This window comes from Piliocolobus tephrosceles, chromosome 5 (assembly GCF_002776525.5).
Source record: "Piliocolobus tephrosceles isolate RC106 chromosome 5, ASM277652v3, whole genome shotgun sequence".
Classification (NCBI taxonomy): Eukaryota; Metazoa; Chordata; class Mammalia; order Primates; family Cercopithecidae; genus Piliocolobus; species Piliocolobus tephrosceles.
The window spans coordinates 141,903,535-141,928,798 of NC_045438.1; the positions used below are offsets into that span (position 1 = coordinate 141,903,535).

Below are 25,264 nucleotides of genomic sequence, written 5' to 3' on the forward strand. Positions count from 1 at the left end.
GGAGAAACAGGGAAAGGAGGTGCGATTTCAAAACACCAGTAGGTTCTGAAATTATTTTCTGAGTACAGAGTACTTTTTGCTGTCCTTGGAGTGGCTAATAAAAACAGAGTGCTTTTATTCCGGAACTCGGAAAAGTTATTTTTTAAAAGAGCAGGTAGGAAAACGTAGTGTAAACTTATACTCGAGAAAACAGCGTAAACTTAAACTCGATTTGTGTGTAAATACTAAAAGTATTTAGTTGTCAGGAGTGGGATTCGAACCCACGCCTCCAGGGGAGACTGCGACCTGAACGCAGCGCCTTAGACCGCTCGGCCATCCTGACTGGCTTACTAACCTTGCTGCTCAGAACTCACTTCTGTCTCTATCTAAACGCTATTCGTTTCCCCCTCCACCGGCTCCCTCAGTCCCGACCCCCGCCCACCCCCTTGTTTCTCTTTTTCTCAAGATATGGGCATTGCTGGGTTAAAAGGTAAGCCGCCACTCCACGAACTGCCTCGGACGGCGACCCGGAGCTGAAGCACTGCATAGGACAGGTTGTCGGGGCCACAGAGCGGCGCCTCCCGAGAGAACGCCGAGTCGCTCGCAGGCTGCGCGGGGACGGGGGCGGCGGGCGGGGCGGGGAGCAGCTGGGCGGGGCGGAGCGAGGCGCGGGCGTGAGCAAGCTCAGGGCCGAGTGACTACAGCGGAAGACTGCGATCGCGCGATCGCGCCCTACTCTCCCTGAATTCTAGTTAAAATAATGGCAATCCTGTTGAACTCGACATTGCTGGACTACCTGGCTTAAATTTACACTTAACTCCCAGGAAGTTTTAGGCTTACTCCAGCTTTTTGCTGGAACAAGGTGCTCGCTGATCCCTCTCCTTTGCGTTCTGCTGCAAATCTCCCAGCACGTTGGCAAGGCGGGTGGAGGGGGCGGGGAGCGTGGGTAGGCTGGCTTGTCTTGCCTCTCGGTAGGAGTTTATGGAGGATTTGTGTACTTTTCGGTGTGGATGTTATACTGTAATGAAAACTTTAAAACGCAAAAGCAAAAACAACAGCAACAAAAATGGGGTGTAGCTTATGTATTTTACTAAACCCGGCGCAGCGGGTACTTGATAGAAGTCCTCTAGCACAACAACTTTTCTAAACATAAACAAAGGTCAGAGGTGACCTACTTCAAATGTTGTTAGCGAGGGTTAGCAGTCAGGATGCCATGGGTCGGAATATCACTGACTGGAAGTCAGGGGACCTGAATACCAATTTCAGACAGCACCAGAACTGGTCACTAACTACCTGGAGAATCTTAGATAAGTCATTTTGCTTCTGTGGACATTAGAAACAGCTTTCTTAGACACCTATAATAGTTTCATCGTGAGTTCAATTGATAGAATACAATGCTTAATCCCTTAAATTAAGCATTAAATTCCCATCTCCAGGGAATCAATTAGAGACAAATTCTGTTCTTCCTAGGCCTACCAATTCAGAAGTTGTGCTATGTCCAACATGGTGACTACAGTTAATAACAACGTTATTGAATACTTGAAAATTGCTAAGAGAGTGGATTTTAAGTGTTCTCGCCACAAAAAGAAAAAGATAAGTATGTGATGTAATGGATATGTTAATTAGCTTGATTTAGCCTTCCCACAATGTACACATAGAACATCATTTTGTACATCATAAATATATATATATATATCTTTATTTGTTGATTTTAAAAGTATAAATAAGCAAATTAAGAAGTTATGGGGATAGAATCCCACAGTAAGTGTTTAATAAGTCCTCTGCAAGGCCTCTAAAATGCAGTCACCTCTGCTCTTTTCACAGGGTAGTATACTGGTGGATACCAACTTTGGAGACAAGAGAGGAGAGAGGCAATTCATTCATCCAACATACAGGAAATATTTATTGGGTACCCACTATGTGCCAGGCAGAGTTCTAGGTGCTGGTGATCCAACAGTAAACAGAAGAAGCTCCACCATCGAAGGGCTTACACTATAATGGAGCAGTGAGCCCAAGAAACATGAAATAAAATGGATAGAGCTGTGCTCCCTTCGGCAAGCACTTACACTAAACTTGGAACAATGCAGAGAAGATTAGCATGGCCTTTCCACAAGGATGACAGGCAAATTTGTGAAGCATTCTTTTTTTTTTTTTTGAGACAAAGTCTCGCTCTTGTCGCCCAGGCTGGAGTGCAGTGGTGCGATCTTGGCTCACTGCAACCTCCGCCTCCCGGGTTCAAACGACTCTCCTGCCTCAGCCTCCCGAGGAGCTGAGATTAAAGGCGCCCGCTGCCATACCCGGCTAATTTTTGTATTTTTAGTAGAGATGGGGTTTCACCATGTTGGCCAGGTTGATCTTGAACTCCTGACCTCAGGCGATCCATTCTCCTCAAGTCTCCCAAAGGGCTGGGATGACAGGCGTGAGCCACCGTGCCCGACTAAAGCATTCCATTTTTTACAAAAAGAATAAAAAATTTAAAAAATAATAAAATAGAGAAGCTGAGTCCTCTAATAAAGTAGTTATTTTAACTGCAGTCTCTAGGCCTCATAAGAAATCCCAGCTTAGTTCCTCAATGAAAATTAGAATCGCCCTCTAAAGAAAGAGAAGTGGGAGAGGAAAAGTCCAATTTAGAAACAATATATGTATTTTTTGAGATGGGATCTGGCTCTGTTGCCCACACTAGAGAGCAGCAGCATGATCCTGGCTCACTGTAGCCTCGAACTCCCCAAGGAGGAGTACAGGAGCAAGGATTTACAGTAGCTAGGACTACAGGCACACATCAGCTGGCCTGGCTGTTTTTGTTTTTTTGTTATTATGTTGCCCTGGCTAGATAGTTTTATAAAAGGTTGAAAATGTCCGGGCACAGTGGCTCACACCTGTAATCCCACCATTTTGGGAGGCTGAGGCGGGTGGATAACGTGAAGTCAGGACTTCGAGACAAGTGAAGCCAGCATGGTGAAAACCCATCTCAACTAAAAATACAGGAACAAAAAAAAAAAAAAAAAAAAAAAAAAATTAGCCAGGCGTGGTGGCACATGCTTGTAATCCCAGCTACTTGGGAGGCTGAGGTAGGAGAATCCCTTGAACCCGGGAGGCGGAGGTTGCAGTGAGCTGAGATCGTGCCATTGCACTCCAGCCTGGGCAACAAGAGTAAAATTCCATCTCAAATAAATCAATGGTTAAAAATATAGAAAGCAAAACTAAGGCCAGACGTGGTAGCTTCACGCCTGTAATCCCAGCACTATGGGAGGCCAAGGCGGGCGGATCACTTGAGGTCAGGAGTTCAAGACTAACCTGGCCAACAAGTGGGGGTTTCAACCCCATCTCTACTAAAAATACAAAAATAGCTAGGTGAGGTGACCCGTACCTGTAATCCCAGCTACTTGGGAGGCTGAGGCAGGAGAATCGCTTCAACCTGGAAGGCAGAGGTTGCAGTGAGCCGAGACTGCCATTGCACCCCAGCCTTGACAACAAGAATGAAACTTCCTCCCACCTCCCACCCCCATCCCCCCACCCCCAGCTCTGGCTGGCTTTGCCTAGGCTCATTTATGCCCGCCATTCAGCCAAGATGCCAAGCCTCTCTTTTTATGAAGTCTTTCATTCCCAAGGAGGCTAGATGTGATGGGAAAGCAGTTCCCAGAGGTTATGCCCCAGTGTGCACGTTCTTATTGAACTTCTGCCTGCCTCACATTACCCAAAGCAAGTCACAGGGCCCAAACCAAAGGCAGTGTAGGCAGAGGGTACTACAAGGTTAGGGCCCAGGTGTATTTGTACAACCATCTACTACAGTAATCTTAAAGAATAGTGAGAACAAACAAAATTAACAATTGAAAAACTAAATCATAAGACACAAAATTGAAAATTAGGTGAAAGATAAGAAGAGGATAGAGAGTGAGTGTTCATACAAATTTCTTGAGGTAAGCTGTTTTCTGGTGAAGCATGGGATTTACTCAGCCAGAGGGTATAAGGGCTCAGGGCCCTCAAATAAGATTACTAGATGAAATACAGGATACATAGTTAAATTAGAATGTCAGATAAACCATGAATGACTTTTTAGTTTAAGTATGTCCAACATTAAAATACATTATTTGCTAAATCCCAAAGAGGCTGAGTCAATAAAAGCCTACTTGGTAGGCAGGGTTTGGTCTGTCCCCACGTGTGTTTGAAAACATCCAGCAGCCATCTCTCTCGTGTAGTTTAACCATACTATCCCTGACCTCCAGGTCAGTTTCAAACTTCTTTGAACTTTGAGCATAATCATGACTTAATCTGTCGGTTGATATTTATTAAGCAACTAATATGTGCCAGGTACTTGATTTACAAACAAAATGAAATCCCTGCTTTTGTGGATTCTTGCCTCTGTGATGAAGAAAGACTATTAAAAAAATGCATATAGTTTCAAGTATTAATAAGTACTTTTAAGAGAATTAGTAATTGTGCAGGAGTTTTCCCAAAAGAAAAGTAGTGCAGGGTGACGGGTCAGAAAGTAGAAAAATGGGAGGCGGGTGCTATTTTACAGAGGGTGGTTAGAGACATCATTTGAACAGAAACCTGAATGAAATGGGGGGCAAGACAAACACATATCACACATATCCAGGGGACACACAGAGGGCACAGCAAGGGCAAAGAGCATGGGGAGAGAATGAAGGAGCAACAAAAGGCTTCTGTGTCTGGAGAAGAGGAATAAGTAAATGAAAGAGATGAAACTGCAGATATAGCCAAGGACCAGATGGTGTTAGTAGGGCCTGAATTTAATCCTGAGGCTGCATTGGGAAGCCATTGGAGAATTTTAATAACATAATCTGATTTGTCTTTGAAAACAATACTCTGGGCGTGGCACAGTGGCTCATGCCTGTAATCCCAGCACTTTGGAAGGTGGAGGAGGACAGATTGCTTGAGCTCAGGAATTCAAGACCATCCTGGGCAACACAGGGAGATCCTGTCTCTAAAACAAACAAACAAACAAAAAATACCCAGCCTGGGCCACAGAGTGAGACTCTATTTCTTTTGTCTTTTCTTTTCCTTTTATTTTTTTGAGATGGAGTCTTGCTCTGTTGTCAGGCTGGAGTGCAGTGGCACGATCTCGGCTCACTCCAACCTCTGCCTCCCTGGTTCAAGCAATTCTCCTGCCTCAGCCTTCAGAGTAGCTGGGACTACAGGCACACGCCACCACACCCAGCTAATTTTTGTATTTTTTGTAAAGATGGGGTTTCACCATATTGAGCAGGATGGTCTCGATCTCTTGACCTCATGATCCACCTGCCTTGGCCTTCCAAAGTGCTGGGATTTCAGGTGTGAGCCACCACACCTGACTGTGAGTCTCTATTTCAAAACCAAACCAAACCAAACAATACTCTGGTCTTTGTGGGTAACTGACCATAGAGGCAAGGGTTGAAGCAGGTGCTATATAAAAAATCCAGGTAAGAAGTGATGATGGCTTAGGGAGCTAGTGGTAAAGAAGGAAAGAAGTGCTCATGTCAAGGATATGTTTTGAAGGCAGAGCTGACAGGACTTACTAGGCGTTTGGAGGTGGAAAATGAGATAAAAAGAGGAATTAGTGCTTATACCTATATTTTTGGCTCGAGAAAATGGATGACAATTAGAGTCATTAATGGAGTGGAAAAGATTAAGTAAGGTGTAAATTGGTCAGAGAGAATCTAGAGTTGTACTTTAGTTCCCTTAAATTTGAGGTACCTATTATTTATCACAGAGAAGATGTTCAAGAGGCAGAAGAATAAGTAAGGCCATTGGGAAACCACGTTGGGGCCAGAGTCGTCGATGCAGGAGTAGTGAGCCAATAGGTGAGAGTTAATGCTGCAGACCTAGAGAAAAATTCAGTCTTCAGCGGCTCTTGAAAGGATTAAAAGGCTTTAAACAACAATAAACTCGTCAGAACTACAATTCAACAACTACAACAATGTAACAGTGTCTCACTGTGGTTATTACAATCCAAAGCCACTGTCCTGACACTTGATTATCTTCCACTGCTGTTTTGCTGTTTGAATGGAACTGGTGGCTGCCTTCACCTCTCTCTCTTAGAAGAACATGAGACCAAATTCTTGTATAGTCCAGCACAAGGTCTTTCTGTGGCAGTGGCTTGATGTTATGTTAACTTTCTTACCTCCTACTGGTTCTAAGTTGTATACTGCTTTGTAAACTAACACAAGATTTGCTCAGCTTATAGGATTGCTTGAAAGTCATTTTCTGGACAGTGTACTTTGTACATAACCAACAGCATGGACCCTGGAGTCAGATGGCCTGGAGTCAAATCTCATCTCTGCTTACTCTCCAGCAGGTGATAGAAGCCATTTTATCTCTCTGCTCCCCAGACTCTTTATTTGTAAAATGGAAACTGCACTGATACCTACCTACCTCCTAGGGGTCTGAAAAATGGCAGGAATTACAGCATGCAAAATATAGGACCTGATGCATAATAAGTACTTTGTTACTGTTAATACTATGAGTATGCATATTCAGTCACTACATAAATGCATTTTGCACAATTATCAAAATTTGGAGATATTTCTCTTTCTTTCTTTCTTTTTTTTTTTTTCTTGAGACAGAGTCTCGCTCTGTCACCCAAGCTGGAGTGCAATGGTGCAATCTTGGCTCACTGCTACCTAGGTTCAAGCGATTCTCCTGCCTTAGCCTCCCGAGTAGCTGGCGCCACAGGCGTGGGCCACCACACTGGGTTAATTTTTGTAATTTTAGTAGAGACGGGATTTCGCCATGTTGGCCAGGCTGGTCTCAAACTCCTGACCTCAGGTGATCCACTGTCTCAGCCTCCCAAAGTGCTGGGATTACAGGCATGAGCCACTGCACCCAGCGAGATATTCCTCTAGAAAGACTCTTGTTACTTCAACTAAGATCTTCAATACCGAGTAGATGCATAATATTTTGAAGCACACATGTAGTCCGTTCTCAAACAATAAAGTGCACATGAATCACCATGTTGTTAAATGCAGTTTCTGATTCAGGAGGTCTCAGTGGGACCTAAGGTTTTGTGGTTCTAACAAGCCAGTCCAGAATCAGCATGAGTAGCGATGCTTTAAAGTATGCATGGAATCCCTATGCAGCGCTCTCCTCCATGGTCAGCCAGTCTTTTATGATGGATAATTGTTGCTCATCTGACCTTTCCTTGGAAGCTCTTGGCACCACATATATATATAATATATGTAAAATATATAATAGATTATAATATATAATATATATTATATATAATATGTAATATATGTGTGTATATATTATATATGTGTGTGTGTATGTGTGTGTGTGTGTATATATATGTTTTAAATGAAAGGATAAACCCAAATATTGGCATTGGTCATATTTGAGTGATGAGATTTCGGACCATTTTTACTTTGTAAAATACATTTTCATGTATTTTCAGGAAAATGAGTTATTTCCATTTTAAAATAATACGATGAGAGCAAGAGTAAATGTGTATGTAGTTGGGAGTAGACTGTCAAAGACTATTGCAAGAGGGGTAGTTGAGGAAATATGAGTGCCGTCTGTAGGCAGAAGAGACATGACTCAAGATGTGTGGAGGAATGGCATGGAAGAGCTGCTATTGATTAGGGAATAGGGAAGTAGTTCAGTTATTTTTCTCACAATCTGAATGTCTGGGTTTAGTTACCTCATAGTCTCTGTTAAATAGAGGCAGGCTTCCAGAAACATGTGACTACCAGAGCTGGCATTTGGCAGTGTGAAATAAAGTCAGCTGTTATTATTTTAGGGGTATGTGCATTTTTAGTATGACTTTTAGTTGTAGGGTAGAAAGGTGTTTGTTTCTAGATTTAAAAATATCAGACATTAGCAAATACTTCAGTTAGTTTCAGTGCTTTTGAAATCATAGTGTCACCTACTTTGCCTGGGTGACTAACACAGGCTTTGGTAAAGCATTGGCGATGCAGCATTTCTTGTCTTTTAGAAGATTGGGAAATAAGGCCAGACATACTGAGACTGATAATTTCCTTATCTCTGGGGCACAGTTCTTATAGCTGGTGCCACCAGGACAGGGAGCCAAAGGCAGGTTCTTAGCTCTAGCACATAAATTATTTAATTGATTAATTAATTAATTTGTTTTTGAGGCAGTGTCTGGCTCTGTCCCCCAGGCTGGAGTGCAGTGGAATGATGTTGGCTCACTGTGACCTCTGCTTCCCAGGCTCAAGCCATCCCCCAACCCCAGCCTTCCGAATAGATGGGACTACAGGCGTGTGTCACCATGCCTGGCTAATTTTTATATTTTTAGTATAGACAGGGTTTTGCCATGTTGACCAGGCTGGCCTCATAACTCCTGGCCTCAAGCGATCCGCCCACCTTGGCCTCCCCAAAGTGCTGGGATTACAGTTGTGAGCCACTGCGCCTGGCCCACATAAATTCTTTCTAAGGGGTGTGTCTGGCTGGAGCTGGAGGGAAAAAGGAAGGAGGACATGGTATCTCCTAAGAATCTACCACAAGCTCAATACTGTGCCCAGTGACCGTTTTCCTGGAAGGTCATGGGGAAAAAGGAAAGAGGAGTCATAGAGCTGATTATAATCTGTGACTGTTCTTTTTCCCTACTCTCAGAGGGGGATTTCTGCGGCAGTCCATCTATTCTGGGTGAGGTTTAGAGATACATTTCAGGATATACATTACACATTAAATCAGTAAAGCTACTGCCTGTGGTTCTTAAATATTTACTATTTTTAATAGAATGATTATGAATTGGTTTTGTTTTTACTTTGGCGTGAAATCTATTCAGAATGGGGATAAGGAAGGTGTTGAGGTAAAGGCTTGTATCCAAATACACACTTGAATGTAATACATAACCCCAAGTGAATTCCCATTTGATCCCCTTTTCTCTTCCCTCAGCTCCAGAAACAAGCCCATTTTCCTCTTTCTGGCTAATACCATCCATTCTTCAACTTGAGAGTCCTCTTCTCTGTGGCCCACACTAGAATGCAATGCAGGCTCACAGCTTCTCCACTGCTTACTTGCTCCTAAAACAAATAGAATGCTTTGGAGGATTTTAATATTGCAGAAATAGGTGTTGGATTTAAGCAAGTAAGTGCAGGGAGGATTATAATATATCCTGAAAGTATTAGAGTGGTATTTACTTTCATGATGCATCATAATGTATTATAAATAGATCGAGCAATTTCTTTTAGTTCCTTTTTTAGTCTTCTCTTTCTTCTTCTTGGAATCCCAGTTTCATGCAAACATCCCTTTTAAATCCAGGGACTGATGCTACTAATCCTCCTCCTTCCTTCAATAGAGTTTACTCTTGATTTTATTCAACCTATCCTGCAAATACATGTTTACTGATTTATTATAACGGATATTGCAAAGTATACAGATGAACAGCTAGATGGAAAATATGTATAGGGCAAGGTGTGTGGGGAGGGGCATGCAGCTCCCAAGCCTTCTCTGTGCACACACCGCCCACTAGGAAACTCCAGGTGTTCAGCTATCCAAAGGGTCACAATGCCAGTGGCTACCTACCCACTGCCCCTGTTTGGGTGGTGACTCCATTTCTACTACTGTAAAGGTAAACTGATCGATGATATAGATAAGTGAAGCCAGCTCTTTAAATTAACAGTACTTTTCCAAGAGGAGAAAATGTTTGGGAAATCTTTAATGGTAAGGCCTTGGAATTAAAGGAAGAAAAATGGGGTGGGTGATCTTTGGAAATTATTTGGTATAGTTTGGATCTGTGTCCCCACCCAAATTCCATGTTCAACTGTAATCCCTAATGTTGGAGGTGTGGCCCGTTGGGAGGTAATTAGATAATGGGGGCAGTTTCTTATGAGTGGTTTAGCACCATCCCCTCAGTGCTATATTTTTTTCTTTTTCTTTTTTTCTTTCTTTTTTTTTTGGATATGGAGTCTCTCTCTGTCGCCCAGGCTGGAGTGAAGTGAGTGGCATGATCTCGGCTCACTGCAACCTCTGCCTCCCAGGTTCAACCAATTCTCCTGCCTCAGTCTCCCGAGTAGGTGGGACTACAGACATATGCCACCACGACTGCCTAATTTTTTTGGTATTTTTAGTAGAGACGGGGTTTCACCATATTAGCCAGGCTGGTCTTGAGCTCCTGACCTCAGGTGATCTGCCCACCTCGGCCTCCTAAAGTGCTGGGATTACAGGCGTGAGCCACCGTGCCCAGCCAGTGCTAGTTTTGTGATAGTGAATGAGTGACTAATTATGAGATCTGCTTGTGTAACACATCCCCTGCTCCCCCAACCTCTTCCCCTATCCCTGCTGCTGTCTTCCTTCTGCCACGGTCATTAAGACTTGCCTGCTTCCCCTTTGCCTTCTGCCATGATTGTAAATTTCCTGAGGCCGCCCCAGAAGCTGAGCAGAAGTTGTCATGCCTACAGAACTATGAACCAATTAAACTTCTTATCTTTTTTTTTTTTTTCTGAGACGGAGTCTTGCTGTGTCACCCAGGCTGTAGTGCAATGGTACGATCTCAGCTCATTGCAACCTCTGCGTCCCGGGTTCAAGTGATTCTCCTGCCTCAGCCTTCTGAGTAGCTTGGATTATGGGTGCCTGCCACCACACCTGGCTAATTTTTGTATTTTTAGTAGAGGTGGGGTTTCACCACGTTTGTCAGGCTAGTCTCAAACTCCTGACCTCGTGATCCACCCGTCTCGGCCTCCCAAAGTGCTGGGATTACAGGCGTGAGCCACCGTGCCCAGCCTAAACTTCTTATCTTTATAAATTACCCAGTTTCAGGTATTTCTTTACAGAAATATGAGAATGGACTAACACAAAATTGTTCCTGAGTTGAGATTCTGTATTCCTGCTTGAAGACCACTGGTAAGTAGTTGTTCCCTCATGAGGCATCAGCCCCTATGTGTACCTGCCCTGGTGAGCCCACTGCCATCAGGCCTAGAGATGAGTCTTAGACCACATACAATGACAAAGCTTTGGACAGCTGCATTCCCATGCAAGTTTCTTTCCCTATGTTTTATTTTGTTTCAGTTCACATGAAGAAAGGTTAAGAGGCTGCTGTCAGCAATCAGACAAATTTATTTATTAGGTAAAGACAATGAGCAACATCTATCCTGGAAAATGGAGAATACAATAGAAATGGAAGGTGTAAGCCAGAGTTCATTGGCAAGACAAGCCACATGTATACAGGAAAGTGCTCAGGGGCAAATACATAGGTGCAGTCAGTCCAGCTGTGCTGAACACAATAATGCGGCATTCAGGGGACCCCAAGGAGAGGCAGCGTGTAGGAAAGCTGGGCAGAGAAACAGTGAAAAGTGCACAGTGTGGAAATGGAGGCAGTTAAGGCTAACCGAGGGTGTGCGTAAGAGGTTTGGGCATTGAGATGAGGGCTGAGGTGACATAAGGTTGAGATGGTGGCTGATCAAGTAATGATATCACCGAAGGATGATTTCTAGGAATGTCTTTGAAATGGAGAGATGCTATAACAAAAAGAAGAGGACAACTGGAAACTTGTGGAGTCAACATACTGAGGGTGGAATGACCTCCAGGCAAGGGAGAAACAGGAGGGCGCAGAGAAAAGAATAGGGCACAAAGGACAGTGGTGCAAACAACTTTCGAGTTTTGTCAAAAATTCTCTCCTCTATCACACTTTCTGCCTGACTCTTCATCCCTGCTCATCTCAGTTCTTCTCTGCTCCCCCTTTTCCAGAGCTCAGCACCCATAGAAGTGGGGCCAGTCTCCTCTATCCTATAGGACATGGCTTAGAAAATTTGAGATATAGGCTGTGAAAACTCTACGGGTGAGCCAGGTGTTCATCATGTGCCTGGGTTCACCTCACTTCCCTCCATCATAATGTTTCCTCCAAGTTCCTTTATGGGATTTCAGCCTGAGATTGTCCTTTCGCAGCACATTTTGAATTTTCCACTTGCCTAAAGCCTGTTTTTCCACATACCCTTATCCTGGATACCAAGACATTTCAACCACAACCCCTTGCTAACCTGACCCGATCTCGATCCCTAATCTGTCCTTTTGAGTTTGCTCCAAGTAGTTTCCTATAGGTTCTAGTCTTAAGGGATTAGGAGAACACAAGAAGCAGTTTGAGTCACCCCTCCATCCCCCAAATATTGGTACAGAAACAGATTTGGAAGGTGCGATCCCCACCCTCTCTAGCAGCAGTAATGCAACCTTCACAGGATTGATTAATTGCCACCCAACAGGAAGAAACAGGCTGGGTGAAGCTGGCTGGTGAAGCCTCAGAAGGCTATGGAGGAGAGGGGTTAGAGGAAAGGAAAACAGATGAGCTGGGATATTCCTTAAGGTGCCCCTTGGCTGGTTTGGGTAGGGATTAGCTTAGAATGGAGTGTGTCTGCATCTGCAGAGGCAGAGTCTTCCCCTATGGGGGACAATGGGATCTCCTTAGAAAGGTCCTGGGCATTAGCAATGACTGTGACCCCCTCAGACCCATCAGCAATTGGGCAGATGGTCAGGGGCTTTTTACCACAGGACCATAGGCAAAAGAAGGGCCGGAGGGGGCCAGAGAAAGAGACGTTGGAGAAAGTATAGATATGAGATCCATCATTCATGTTGTAGAAGGAGATGTCTCCTGATTCATAGTCTAGGAAAATCCCAACCCGGCGTGGGGGTCCTGCCAATGGGAGAGGGGTCCGGAGAGGAGTGAGGGCCCAGTACCCATTTCCATACAACTCTACAGCCCAGAACCCATTCTCAGGAGTCATGGGGTCGAATCCTTTCTTCATCACATTCTCCCTACACACACCGATTGCCCAGTCGGTCCTGTCTCCCACCTCCACCTCCCAGTAATGCCTTCCTGAGGTGAAGGTCTCACGGCCCAACACACAGGGCCAGGAGTCAAATCTCTCTGGTTTCTCAGGCAGTTTCTGACGTGAATCTTCCAGTCGAACAGATTTTGAATCCTCATAAAGAAAGAGGTGGGGATGAGCTGTGTCTGGGTCCAGAGTCACATCAACTGGAGAGAAAGAAACAGCAGATCTGACATCAGTGAAGATTACAGGTTGCAGGACTGTCTTTCCTTCTCCTAAGAAACAGAGCACTGTTGTAGGAGTTGACAGGTCTCCTGGAGGTGGGGAGATGTTTGGCCTGCTCATGGGCCTCCATTCACCACAGGATCCCCCCTTACCAGCAGCCAGAGGGTGATGTAAGAGCTGACTGTGCCTAGGGCCTAATGGGACTCTGCTGGAAGGGGCTTGTCTCCTGGCCATCTTCCGAGGGTTCTCTGTGTGCCTCATAGAAACTGTTGAGGCCATTTGTCATCACTGGTTTCCTTCCTGTCCTCATCACTAAAGTGTGTTAGTGTTTTCATTTCCAAGTATCATAGCACTTTGAATTCCCAGGGGATAGAGCCTCAGAGCCCTAGAGAAGTTCAGAGCCACTGACCTGCATGCAATGTAGCCTTTCTCCATTCTGCAACAAAAGAGAAATATAGTCATTGACAGGTTATATAATAGAGAGAGAAAACTGTGTGGGTGAAATAACAAGAATACAGAACTTACTGAGTTCTTCCAGGAGTCTCTCTGGAAAACAAACAAAAATACCTCAATGTATAGTGGATGTAAAGGAGGGGACAAAACTCGTGTGGGAAACACACAAAGGAGGAACTGTTTAATTCATGACTACTTGAATATTGAAGCATTGCCAATAAATCAAGAACAAGGATTTTGTTTTGCTTTGTTTTTGAAGAAAGATGCAGGAAGTTCCTACATATTGGAACTGGCTTGGGACCAGATTTTTTTTTTTTCTTTTTAGATAGAATCTCATTCTGTCACCCAGTCTGGAGTGCAGTGGTGCAATCTCAGCTCACTGTAACCTCCACCTCCCAGGGTTAAGCAATTCTGCCGCCTCAGCCTCCTGAGTAGATGGGACTACAGGTGTCCGCCACCATCCTGGCTAAATTTTGTATTTTTAGTAGAGACGGGGTTTCACCATGTTGTCCAGTCTGGTCTTGAACTCCTGACCTCATGTGATCCACCCACCTCGGCCTCCTGAAGTGCTAAGATTACAGGCATGAGCCACTGCTCCCGGCTTCAGATCTTTAATAATAAGATTGGTACTGGGTAATTGAGTTAAAAGTGGGAGTAGGGTCTGAGGGTGGGTAGTGAGTAAACATCAGGCCTGATATCTTGATTAGACTCTGCCTATGCCCCAAACTTCTGTGCTTCTTCATATTGGCATCTGTGACTTCAGGAGCCTTATGATTCCTTCCAATTTTCAGAATTCTAGAATCAAATATCTTCTTCTTTTTTTGAGATGGAGTCTTACTCTGTTGCTCAGGCTAGAGTGCAATGGCACGATCTTGGCTTACTGCAACCTCCGCCTCCCAGGTTCAAGCAATTCTCCTGCCTCAGCCTCCCAAGTAGCTGGGATTACAGGCACCCACCACCAAGCCTGGCTAATTTTTGTATTTTTAGTCGAGATGGAGTTTTGCCATGTTGGCCAGGCTGATCTCTAACTCCTGACCTCAGGTGATCCACCTGCCTCGGCCTCCAAAACTGCTGGGATTATAGGTGTGAGCCACCATGCCCGGCCTCAAATATCTTCCTGTCATCCTAAAGGAAGTCATTCTAAAGGACTTGGATCCAGCCTGCCTCTGAAGCACTCCTGACACGTAGCCCTTGTGGATTCTATGATGTACCTTTAGAGCTGAATTCATTCCTCCTCTCTTTGGATCTTTCGTTGTATAGTCTCCAAGTGAAAAATATGGACCCAATGGTGAGAAGTCCTAGAACCATCAGGATGACAGCCACAGCCACTATCCAAGGAGTCAGCCTTGGGAGGGAGGAAGCTAAAACAAAATCCCCAAGAAGGACATTAGTTGAGAAATGCTGAGCAAGTCTGGCTTTTCTCCAGATTCCAAAGAAGGGTAGAAGAGGTGATGGCCTGGACCACTCTCCTCCCTCATATAGCAAAAAAATAGTCACTCCAATGCCACTCTAAAATTTTCAGAAAAAAATTGACTTCAAGCAGGAGTCAGCAGAGAAAGAGAGAAATGAAGAGTAATTTGAGGACAGGACCTGTGAAATAATAAATATAATGGACAAATTCATGTCGTTATGGAAATTCCTCCTTAACTATCAGTGCACAATGGGAGCCAAGAGGATGAAGGAGGTAAATAAGGAAAGGGAAATGTGCCTCTATATGTAACAGAATGGGACTCATTGACCAAAGAATTAGGAAAGTTCCTGCCTGAACCAGAGACAGTATCTGGGGAATAATGAGAGGATTTGCTTCCCTGAGGACCCTGGAAACCTAGACAGAGCTCTAGCACGGGATGGGAGGGAGAAGTGGGTATGGGTGGAAATGGCAAAAGTAGAAAAAAAACTTAGTCTTTTTTTTTGAGACAGAGTCTCGTTCTGTCGCCCAGGCTGGAGTGCAGTGGCGCAATCTCAGCTCACTGCAAGCTCTGCCTCCCAGGTTCACGCCATTCTCCTGCCTCAGTCTCCTGAGTAGCTGGGACTACAGGCACTCGCCACCATGCCTGGCTAATTTTTTTGTATTTTTAGTAGAAGCGGGTTTTCACCGTGTTAGTCAGGATGGTATCGATCTCTTGACCTCATGGTCTCCCCCCGTGTCGGCCTCCCAAAGTGCTGGGATTACCAGCATGAGCCACCGTGCCCGGCCAACTTAGTCTTTTTGTTTACTTGAGGTGAGAAGGCTCTGGATCAGGAAGGTCTCCAGGGACAAAGCTTCTCTATCTCACTTAGATCTCATAAAATGGAAAATCTGGAATTTCGCTGGGTGCAATGACTCACACCTATAATCCCAGCACTTTGGGAGGCCAAGGCAGGTGGATTGCTTGAGGCCAGAAGTTCAAGACCAACCTGGGGGACATGGTGAAACCCTGCCTTTGCTAAAAATACAAAAAATTAGTTGGGCATGGTGGTGTGCACTTGTCATCCCAGCTGTTCTGGAGCTGAGGCAGGAGAATCTCTTGAACCTAGGAAGCGGAAATTGCAGTGAGCTGAGATCATTCTGCTGCTGTCCTTCAGTCTGAGCAACAGAGTGAGACACTGTCTCAAAAATTAAATAGATAAATAATCTGAAATTTATATGAGATCAAGGTAGATTTATGTCTTCAGTATCTTAACTCTTCTAATAAAGTTGACGGGGTTCCTTTAAGTCAGTGGACAAGAGCTTAGGTGGGGAAAGTAGACAACTCTGCCAGGAGGTCACATCTGGGCAGATGTCCCAGGTGGTATGGCTCTGAAGCTGTGTCAACATAGGAATCCAGCAGCATTGGTTCCACTAACCTGGTATGAATATTTCTACTTCCTTCTCCTGGCCAAGAAGGAGATTCTGGATGTAGCAGGACACATTTTTCACGGAAGTGTCTCTGATGATCACTGAAGCAGCCACAGTGAACAAACCTTCTTCATCAGGATTCCTGGACTCTGATGTAGATGGAAACTTCTCTCCCTTGGAAGTTCTCCACTGCACCTGGGGCTCTGGGTACCATCCCACTGAGGTGCACTCGAGCTGGATTTCTCCATTTTCTTGAACTTGCATACTGATGTGAGGGTCAGAGCCCAGAGCTATGGAGAGAGAATTAATGTTTTAGTGGACCCCTTTTGAGAGCCTTATAATCATAGAGGTACATAGTTTGAGAGAGAGAGAGAGAGAAAGGCACAAGTGGACTAGTAGTGGGAAGAACTCATCTCCATATTTCAATACACAAGGAAACTGAGGGCCAGGCACAGTGGTTTCTGTCTGTAATATCAGCACTTTGGGAGGCTGAGGCAGGATTGCTTGAGTCCAGGAGATCAATAGCCTTGGCAACATAATGAGACTCCATCTCTTTGGGCATGGTGGTTCTTGCCTGTATTCCTAGCTACTTGGGAGGCTGAGGTTGGAGGATTGCTTCAGTTCAGGAGTTCAAGGCTGCAGTGAGCTGTGATGGCACCACTGCACTCCAGCCCGGGTGACAGAGTGAAATGTGGTTTCTAAAAAAGTTTTTTTTTTTTTAAAGGAAATTGAAGTATCAATAAAATGAATTTCATATACCTTATCAGAGAGGGATGCCTTGTTGGGATCAAGCCTTTGAAATGTTTGCAGCAGTTTGGTGGACAGACTTGGGGGTGATTGTCCAGCCAGCAGGAACACTAAGACCAATAACTCAGAGGTGGGTTAGTGGTCTAGGTGGAAAGCCTCAGAGCTGGCTGATAGCTCTATGGTTGAGAGCATTATGAGAAGGCTTTGGTGGGGAGGAGGAGAACTAGGATTGGGATGAACAGAGGAATATCCTTGAGTAGGGGATTGGAGATTCTTTGACCTGAGATTATAGTTGACAATTTAAGCTTTCTTTATCTATGATGTTGATTTAGAAATTTTCTTAAATGGTCTCAACTTCATCTTCCCTCACATAATTGTTGCCTGCTATATATAAACATAAAGCTGCTTTACTTGTGTGTTCAACCTATTTTTTTCTTTAATTCCACATGGCACAGAAAAACTGAGTTGCATAAAAGAGCTCTTCAACACATTTCCACAACCACTGGTTAAAATCCATATTCCAAGGATGTGTGCATATACAAGAATGTATATTCTTTTCATGGAAGGAGCTGCCACTTTCAGCAGATTCTCAATAGTGTCTGCCACTCATAAAAGGTAACACGTTTTATACCATCAAATCTCTAGGTTTTTATAATCAACCTTTAAGATACTTCTTCCCTAAAAACAAAATGTCAATATTTAAATTATACATGATGCTGCCACTGGGGGACCCTGTTGTGAAGCAGGGACCCACATTTCACCCAAGTATTTTTCAAACTTTATGTTTACTTGAATATATATCTATGTATATAGATATATAATATGCATATAGATATAGATAATACATGCATATATGATATATATGTGAAAGGCAATGTTTGTATATTATATGTTTTAGATCAGTTTAAGGCACAGTGTAGCATCTAATATATCTATAATGTTTTTAGAATTGGCGAGGTCATTTCTCATATATTGTCTAATTTTATTTTATTCTTTTTTTTTTTTTTTTTGAGATGAGTCTCACTCTGTTACCCAGGCTGGAGTGCAGTGGGGCCATCTCCGCTTACTGCAACCTCTGCCTCCCAGGTTCAAGGTTTTTTTTTGGTGGGTGGGGTTATAGGTATGTCCCAGCTAATTTTTTTTTTTTTTTTTTTGTAGAGATGGGGTTTCGCCAAGTTGGCCAGGCTGGTCTTGAATATCCTGATCAAAAGTGATCCACCCGCCTTGGCCTCCCCAAATGCTGGGATTACAGGTGTGAGACACCACACCCCACCTTTTTTTTTTTTTTTTTTTTTTTACTGCGTTTCACTTTATTGTCCAGGCAGGAATGCAGTGGCAAGCATCAGCTCACTGTAACCTTGAACTTCTTGGCTCACGAGATCCTCCTGCCTCTCCTTCCTAAAGAGCTGGGATTATAGGAGTTGGCCACTGCTCCCAGACTATTTTATTCTTGAAAAATAATCTTAGATAAAAACATCCTCAGTTTTACAGTAAAAATCAGAAAGACATTTGCTTGATGTCATTCACTAGGAATTGAAAAAGTCAGACCTCAATGCGTACTTTCCTCCTCAAAGCTTATTATTTTCTTTATTGTTTCCCTTTGAGTTCTGGCTTGAAACAAAAAAGGGAACAAGAAGAGAATCTTTTCTATATGAATCAGGAATGTGACAAATGGCCATGCTCTCTAATCTTAGGATGTCAGTCTTTAGAAACTAATCCATAAGCCAGCCTTAAAGTGTGTGGTATGCTCACCACAGCCATAAGGTGTGTAATGGTGAAAAATACAATTTAAATGTACAATTCAGGGACTCGAAGTAAATTATGTTGTACTTGTATAAAAGACTGTTACATAACTCTTACACATATTTAATTATTTCATGAAGAAATGCTTACCCTATCATTGAAAAAGGGCTGGAGATAATTGAAATAAAGTTCTACAATAAAGACATTGCACTGCTCTCTCCATGTTCAACTCAAAACCCTTTCTCACTGATCTACTGTAGGACCTTCAGTACCTTCTAGCTGTGGAGTCCTCATCAGGGGAAAGCAAAGAGATAAGGCAGATAAGCTACAAGTCTGCCTTTCTTCAAGGTCCAGTACACAGCCCTCCTGTGCAAATAACTCACAGTCGTCCTTCCTGTGTCCAACTGTCACCAAACACCTGCAAGTTAGCTCACTGCAACCTTTGCCTTGTAGATACTGCACAAAGCTCTCTTCAACAGACAGCATAAAAACTATTCTATAAATTCTCCAGCAAGCCTTTGTTTCCTGGCAGTCAGTTTCTCTCCTGCCCTTTGCCTCCTCGCAAAGTGTTTTTATACTTTTAAAAGTAAATCTGCCTTTACAACTGTCTCGGTAAATTCTTTTATCTGTCCCCCACCCGCTACCCCTACCCCCGTCCCCACAGCGCCTCCGGCCCAGATAGTCGTCCCTCCCCGGCGACATCAACCTAAAGGAGATTTTGAGAATGAATCTGATGGTTTACAAAGTAGCTGATCCATACTAAAGTACATACAGCAGGGGAGTCGTCGGAGAAAGTCAAAACCCGTCTACTCACCAGCTACCTTCAGATGCACCAGGGCTTCTTCGTAACTTCCATCCTCCCTGAAAAAGCACGTGTACTCCCCGTCGTCAGAGACTCTGACGCCGCGGATCCTCAAGGCCACGCGCCCCTCGGCGATGCCGTCCTGGACAAGCGTCGCCCGCCCGCGGTACTCGGGCATCTGCTCGGCTTCTTGCTCTCGCCCGTCCCTGTGCACCAGCACCGCCGGCGAAACCTTCTTTCGGAACCAGCGCAGCTCCAGGTGCTCGGCGCTCGCGTTCGGGGACAGGCGACAGGGCAGCTCGGCGTCCTCACCCACAACGGCCAGGATGGGCTCCGGGGGTCCAATGACGTCAAAAGGAGCTGTGGAAAAACGAGTGGGATGAGATGGGATGTGGATATGGGAACTGCGGACAGCCACGGACCAGATTCCCGCCAAAGCGCAGTGCCCCGCGCTCTCTTACTCCTTTGACAGCTGAGTTTGTCTGGATCTAGTGGAGGTCTCCAGGGAGAGCCAAGTGGGATTGTTTATTTCACATTTATTGAGATATTTCAACTATGCAGGCCAGAGAGAGAGAAAGAGACCTACCTGAATCCAGTTTGGGCAGCTGGAGGAGAATGAGGGTCAGCAGACATCTGGGGAGGCCAGAGTTTGGGAAAACTGCCATCTCCCACCTTTCTGGAGCAGCAAGATAACTGATGTGAGTCCCTCAGGAGCTTCAGCCTAGGAGATGAATGGACAGGAAACAGCTACCGGCTCTGTCAACCCTCCGTTTTCTAAAATCCTCTCTACAGTTCTTTCCAGCAGGAAGTGTTCTGGTCATTTGCCCCTGAAACCTCCTTTCAGCCTCCATCCCCAGTATGGATTTTTAGTTTACACTGTGATCATCACCTTCCCACCCACCACCCTAACTCTAAAACTTAGGAGAAGGGAACTGTGAGGCATAACACTCATTAGTTGGTTGCACATCGATGAACAAATCTTGGAACCACTGCACTAAAAAAAAAAAGTCTCCTTTTTTGTTTTTTATTTCTTCAGATGGAGTCTTGCTCTGTTGCCCAGGTTGGAGTGCAGTGGCATGATCTTGGCTCAATGCAACCTCCGCCTCCGGGGTTCAAGCAATTCTTCTACCTCAGCCTCCCAAGTAGCTGGGACTACAGGCGCACACCACCATGCCCGGCTATTTTTTGTATTTTTAGTAGAGACGGAGTTTCACCATCTTGGCCAGGCTGGCCTCGAACTCCTGACCTCGTGATCCGCCTGCGTTGGTCTTCCAAAGTGCTGGGATTACAGCGCCCAGCCAGTCTTTTTCAAATACAAGAATTTGGTATTTGCTTTTGGCAATGTTAATAAAGATAAGGGTATAAAGGCAGAAATGGAGTTCAAGGAAATGAATTGGAGGAGAAGACAGAAAAGATGGGAAGAGATGGCGCAGGAAGCAGGAGCTGAGGCAAGCAAAAGGGCTTGAAGAGTAGAGGGCCTAGGACCAAGGAGAAAAGAGCTGGAGAGAGAGAACTATGCTATGCCCTCCTGGCTTCTCACTCCTTCAGGGAACTGAGAGTAATGGCACATACTGACCTGGGTGATCTTGGAGAAAAAGGCACAAGAGGCCACTGCTACCAAGTGAGAAAGTGGCCCCCAGGGCAAAAGTTAAAAGCCAACAGGAAAAGGAAGGGGGAGGTGCTCTCAGGAAAGCCTGCCTCCAGGTGGCCTGGTATATGCATTTTGAGAAAAAAAAAGGATATGAAAAGTTTTTCAGAGAGACAGAAAACTGGATTTGTGGTCTTCAGCTCAGAAATCAAGATATGCATTGATGAGCTGGACCAAATGAAAGGGGGAAAAGAGAAAAAAAGAAGAGAGGCAAGGAAATACACAAATGAGATGTGAGGGTGTCAGCCAATTATTTCCTCTTTCCAAGCCTCAGTTCTTTGATCTCTAAAGGGGTAATAATATTGAACATACCTTTCTTGAAGAGGTGTTGGGAGGATTAAATGAAATTAAGCAGGTAAACTGCTTAGCACATAGTAGGAACTCAGCAGAGGATAAATTGTTATTCTATTATTATTTATGTGGGTTGAACAATGAAAGCCCAGAGGCCAAGGTAGCAGTAGCCTCTGGCTACAGCCGTCTTCGTTATTGGAGTGTCCACTGAAGGTGCTGTGTCTGTTGGCACAACTCCATTAAAGGCCAGTCTTAAGGGTAGGCTGTGAATGTGCCAGCTCGTGAAGTGTAATTCTGTTTACAGGGCCCCAAAGTTGCCTCCCTGACAATTATTTCTCTTGAAGCAACTCATCATGAGACCTACAATTCCTGAATTTATACTAAACCTACCTCTCATTGTTATGAAAAAAATTAAAAATACAGAAAAATATTTTTATGAAATGGAAGTCACAATCTACCAACTAATGATAGCATCAATTCACATTTTGGCATATTTCCTTCCAAGATTTATTTTATGCTTATGTATATCATAAAAACAATCAATTAGACTTTTTGTATAACTAAAAATATTGTTGATAGTTGTAAAACTGCCATGGTTGTGGGACATTTGGGATTTTTGTCCTATTATAAATAATACACTTTATATATGTCTTTATTTACAAATTGGATAATGTCCTGATAAGCTGTTTGATAAATTTCCAGAAATAGAGTCATCAGATCAAATGGTATAAGAATATTTCTTTTCTCTTTTCTTTTTTTTTGAGACGGAATCTCGCTCTGTCGCCTAGGCTGGAGTGCAGTGGTGTAATCTTGGCTCACTGCAACCTCCGCCTCCAGGGTTCAAGGGATTCTCCTCTTGCCTCAGCCTCCCAAGTAACTGAGATTACAGGCCATGCCACCATGCCCAGCTAATTTTTGTATTTTAGTGGAGACGGCCTTTCACCATATTGGCCAGGCTGGTCTTGAACTCCTGACCTCCAGTGATCCGCTTGCCTTGGCCTCCCAAAGTGCTGGGATTACAGGCATGAGCCACCATGCCTGACATGGTATCAGCATATTTCTACAGTCCCTTCCTGAAATGCTAAACCCATCACACCCTCAATGTAAGTGCCGTCACCTAATCCCTGCTAGCACTGAGAAGTTACTATTTCACATCCTTACTATTGGGATGGGTCAAGTTAATTAAATTGTTATTTATTGTGCCTTCATATGATAGCGAGGCTGGAGTTTTTATGTGTTAATTAGACATTTAATACATTTTAGAAATAAGCTTTACAGGCCAGTTGCCCATTGTTTTCAAGACTGGTCCTGGTGCTAGTTCTTAGCAATCTGTGTGAACTTTTAATAACTTAAAAATATCAATCCTGAATTATAGTAACAAACATTCTTCCCAGTTTTGTTATTTATCTTTGAGTTGGAACTGTGATGAGGACAAAAGACAGTTACTCCATTTCACCCACCAGACTGCCAGGAGAATGATCTTTCCCAAATGCAAATCTGATCATATTGCTTTTTGCTTAAAAATCCTTCCACGTCTCCCTAGTGACTTCAGCATCAAGTTTATGCACCTTAATCTGGTTAGGAAAATGCTGTAGGTCTAGCTTGATCTGGTCAAGAAAATACTCTGGCAGTCTCCCTGCTTCTTTCCTGAGGGTCTTTTCTCCATTCCCCTTCTCCTTCCCTGCCTGTCCACCCACAGGCTGAATTTGAAGTGGGTGTGGTTACCTCAACCCACAATGCCTCTCAGGCCTCCAGATAGCAGTGCTTGCCTTCCCTCTTCCAGAATATTCTGTCCCCTCTTAACTTTTTTTGTTTGTTTGTTTGTTTGAGATGGAGTCTCATTTTGTTGCCCAGGCTGGAGGGCAGTGGCACAATTTTGGCTCACTGCAACTTCTGACTCCAAGGTTCAAGCATTTCTCCTGCCTCAGCCTCCGGCGGAGTAGCTGGGACTACAGGCATGCCCCACCACACCTGGCTTTGTTTGTATTTTTGATAGAGGTGGGGTTTCCTAATGTTGGCCAGGCTGGTTTTGAACTCCTGACCTCAAGTGATAACACCCGCCTTGGTCTCCCAAAGTGCTGGGATTACAGGTATGAGCCACCGCGACTGGCCTGTTTCCTCTTATCTTTATGATGAACTCCTATTCTTCCCTCAAAAGCTCATGTAAGGGCTGCACCTTCCGCAATGTCTTTCAGACATTGCATCAAGCAGATGCAACCTCACTTCTAGGGCTTCTCCTGATTAGCCTTTGTCCCCTCCAAGAGAAGCAGACTTTCCTGGAAGATGGGCCAGGTATAGCCTGTGACACCTGGTCCCTTTCTCATGGCAGACACCTGATCTGAGCCCCAGTTTCAGAAGCAGATGTGTTTATTGTCATCTCTTGTTTCCAAGCTTATCTTCCCCTCTTAAACTGAGCTTTTCTAGTTCTTACTCCTGTCTTCTCATCAGCATATAGACTGAAATATAATTTGTGGCTTTATTCAAACCCATCATTCCTTAGCCTTCCTAGTTTGAGAGGCTCCTGTCTCATTTTCCTCTTCATGCTTAACTTGCTGATCATATCATCTATAATCTATTTCCCCTTCCTCATCTCACTTCTCTTATCAGCCCCTTTCAATGAGACTTTTGTCTCATGCTTTATATTCTCATAAGAGATTGTTTTCAGGGGGACAAAAGAGCTTTTACTTGCAACTTAGGGAGCCATACTGAAAAGAAAGGGTCTGGGGGAAAGAAGAAGAAAGTACTTAGAGCTCAAGCTATTGCATAACAGACGCCATTTTGATTGGATAACATCTGGCTCATTTTGACAGAAACCAAGTCATCAGTCTTACACAATGAAAGACAGGATCTCTGAATTTCCCAAGGTTTAGAGAACAGAACCTCTAGGATGCCCCTAGAATGCCCCTGTCTGTCATGGTTCCTGACTGGGAGAGGCCTTATGAGGTGGGGCTGCTCTTAGCAAGTTCCTGCTCTTCCCAGGCCCACTGGGAGATGGAAACAAAAACTTCTTCCTTTTAGACATGAAATCATTTGGGCTGAGGAATATAATATGCTTCATATGGAACCTAATGATAAAATGTCAGCACTTGTTTCCCCTCCCTGCTTTTCACTATAATCTGTTGAAATTTCTCAGTGTTATCCTCTTGTCAAATTCAATGGTTACTCTCATTCTCATCTTACTTGACTTTCATCACTGAGGCAACCATTTGTGTTTATTTATTTATTTCGAGACAGAGTCTTACTCTGTCACCCAGGCTGAAGTACAGTGGCACAATCTTGGCTTACTGCAATCCCCTGGGTTCAAGCGATTCTCGTGCCTCAGCCTCCCAAGTAGCTGGGATTATAGACATGCGCCATCATGCCCGGCTCATTTTTGTACTTTTAGTAGAGATGGGGTTTCACCTTTTTGGCCAGGCTGGTCTTGAACTGCCTTGGCCTCCCAAACTGCTGGGAATACAGGTGTGAGCCACCATGCCCGGTCAATGTCTTTTCTTTTTAAATGTGGTTTTTAAACAGTTTACTGTAGATCAGTTGTGTTATGTGGTACTTATCTACACATTTCTCAAGACAGTATCATATTCTGTCAAAGTAATACATACAAGCAGGTTTTTTTTTTTTTTTTTTTTTTTTTGTTTTGACTTTTTTGAGACAGAGTCTCACTCTGTCGCCCAGGCTGGAGTGCAGTGGCCGGATCTCAGCTCACTGCAAGCTCCGCCTCCTGGGTTCACGCCATTCTCCTGCCTCAGCCTCCTGAGTAGCTGGGACTACAGGCACCCACCACCTCGCCCGGCTAGTTTTTTGTATTTTTTAGTAGAGACGGGGTTTCACCAGGTTAGCCAGGA

General features: G+C 44.2%; 1 protein-coding gene and 2 non-coding genes across 3 annotated transcripts; 1 reads left to right on the forward strand and 2 right to left on the reverse strand.

Moving 5' to 3' along the window:
• Positions 1-239: 239 nt before the first annotated feature.
• TRNAL-CAG lies at positions 240-322 on the reverse strand. Its single transcript has one exon. It is a non-coding gene; the product is annotated as a tRNA-Leu (tRNA).
• A 1,699-nt stretch (positions 323-2,021) lies between these two features.
• On the forward strand, positions 2,022-2,129 carry LOC111526001. The gene has a single exon (XR_002726257.1). It is a non-coding gene; the product is annotated as a U6 spliceosomal RNA (small nuclear RNA).
• An 8,845-nt stretch (positions 2,130-10,974) lies between these two features.
• On the reverse strand, positions 10,975-21,113 carry BTN1A1 (butyrophilin subfamily 1 member A1). The gene is made up of 8 exons (XM_023191664.3): positions 21,060-21,113; positions 20,070-20,204; positions 19,496-19,843; positions 16,200-16,481; positions 14,585-14,734; positions 13,446-13,466; positions 13,330-13,356; positions 10,975-12,901 (listed from the first exon to the last, which is right to left on the reverse strand). The coding sequence occupies exons 2-8, from the start codon at positions 20,146-20,148 to the stop codon at positions 12,228-12,230; spliced, it is 1,581 nt and encodes a 526-aa protein (XP_023047432.2). The 5' UTR covers positions 20,149-20,204; positions 21,060-21,113; the 3' UTR covers positions 10,975-12,227.
• Between the last annotated feature and the right edge of the window lie 4,151 nt (positions 21,114-25,264).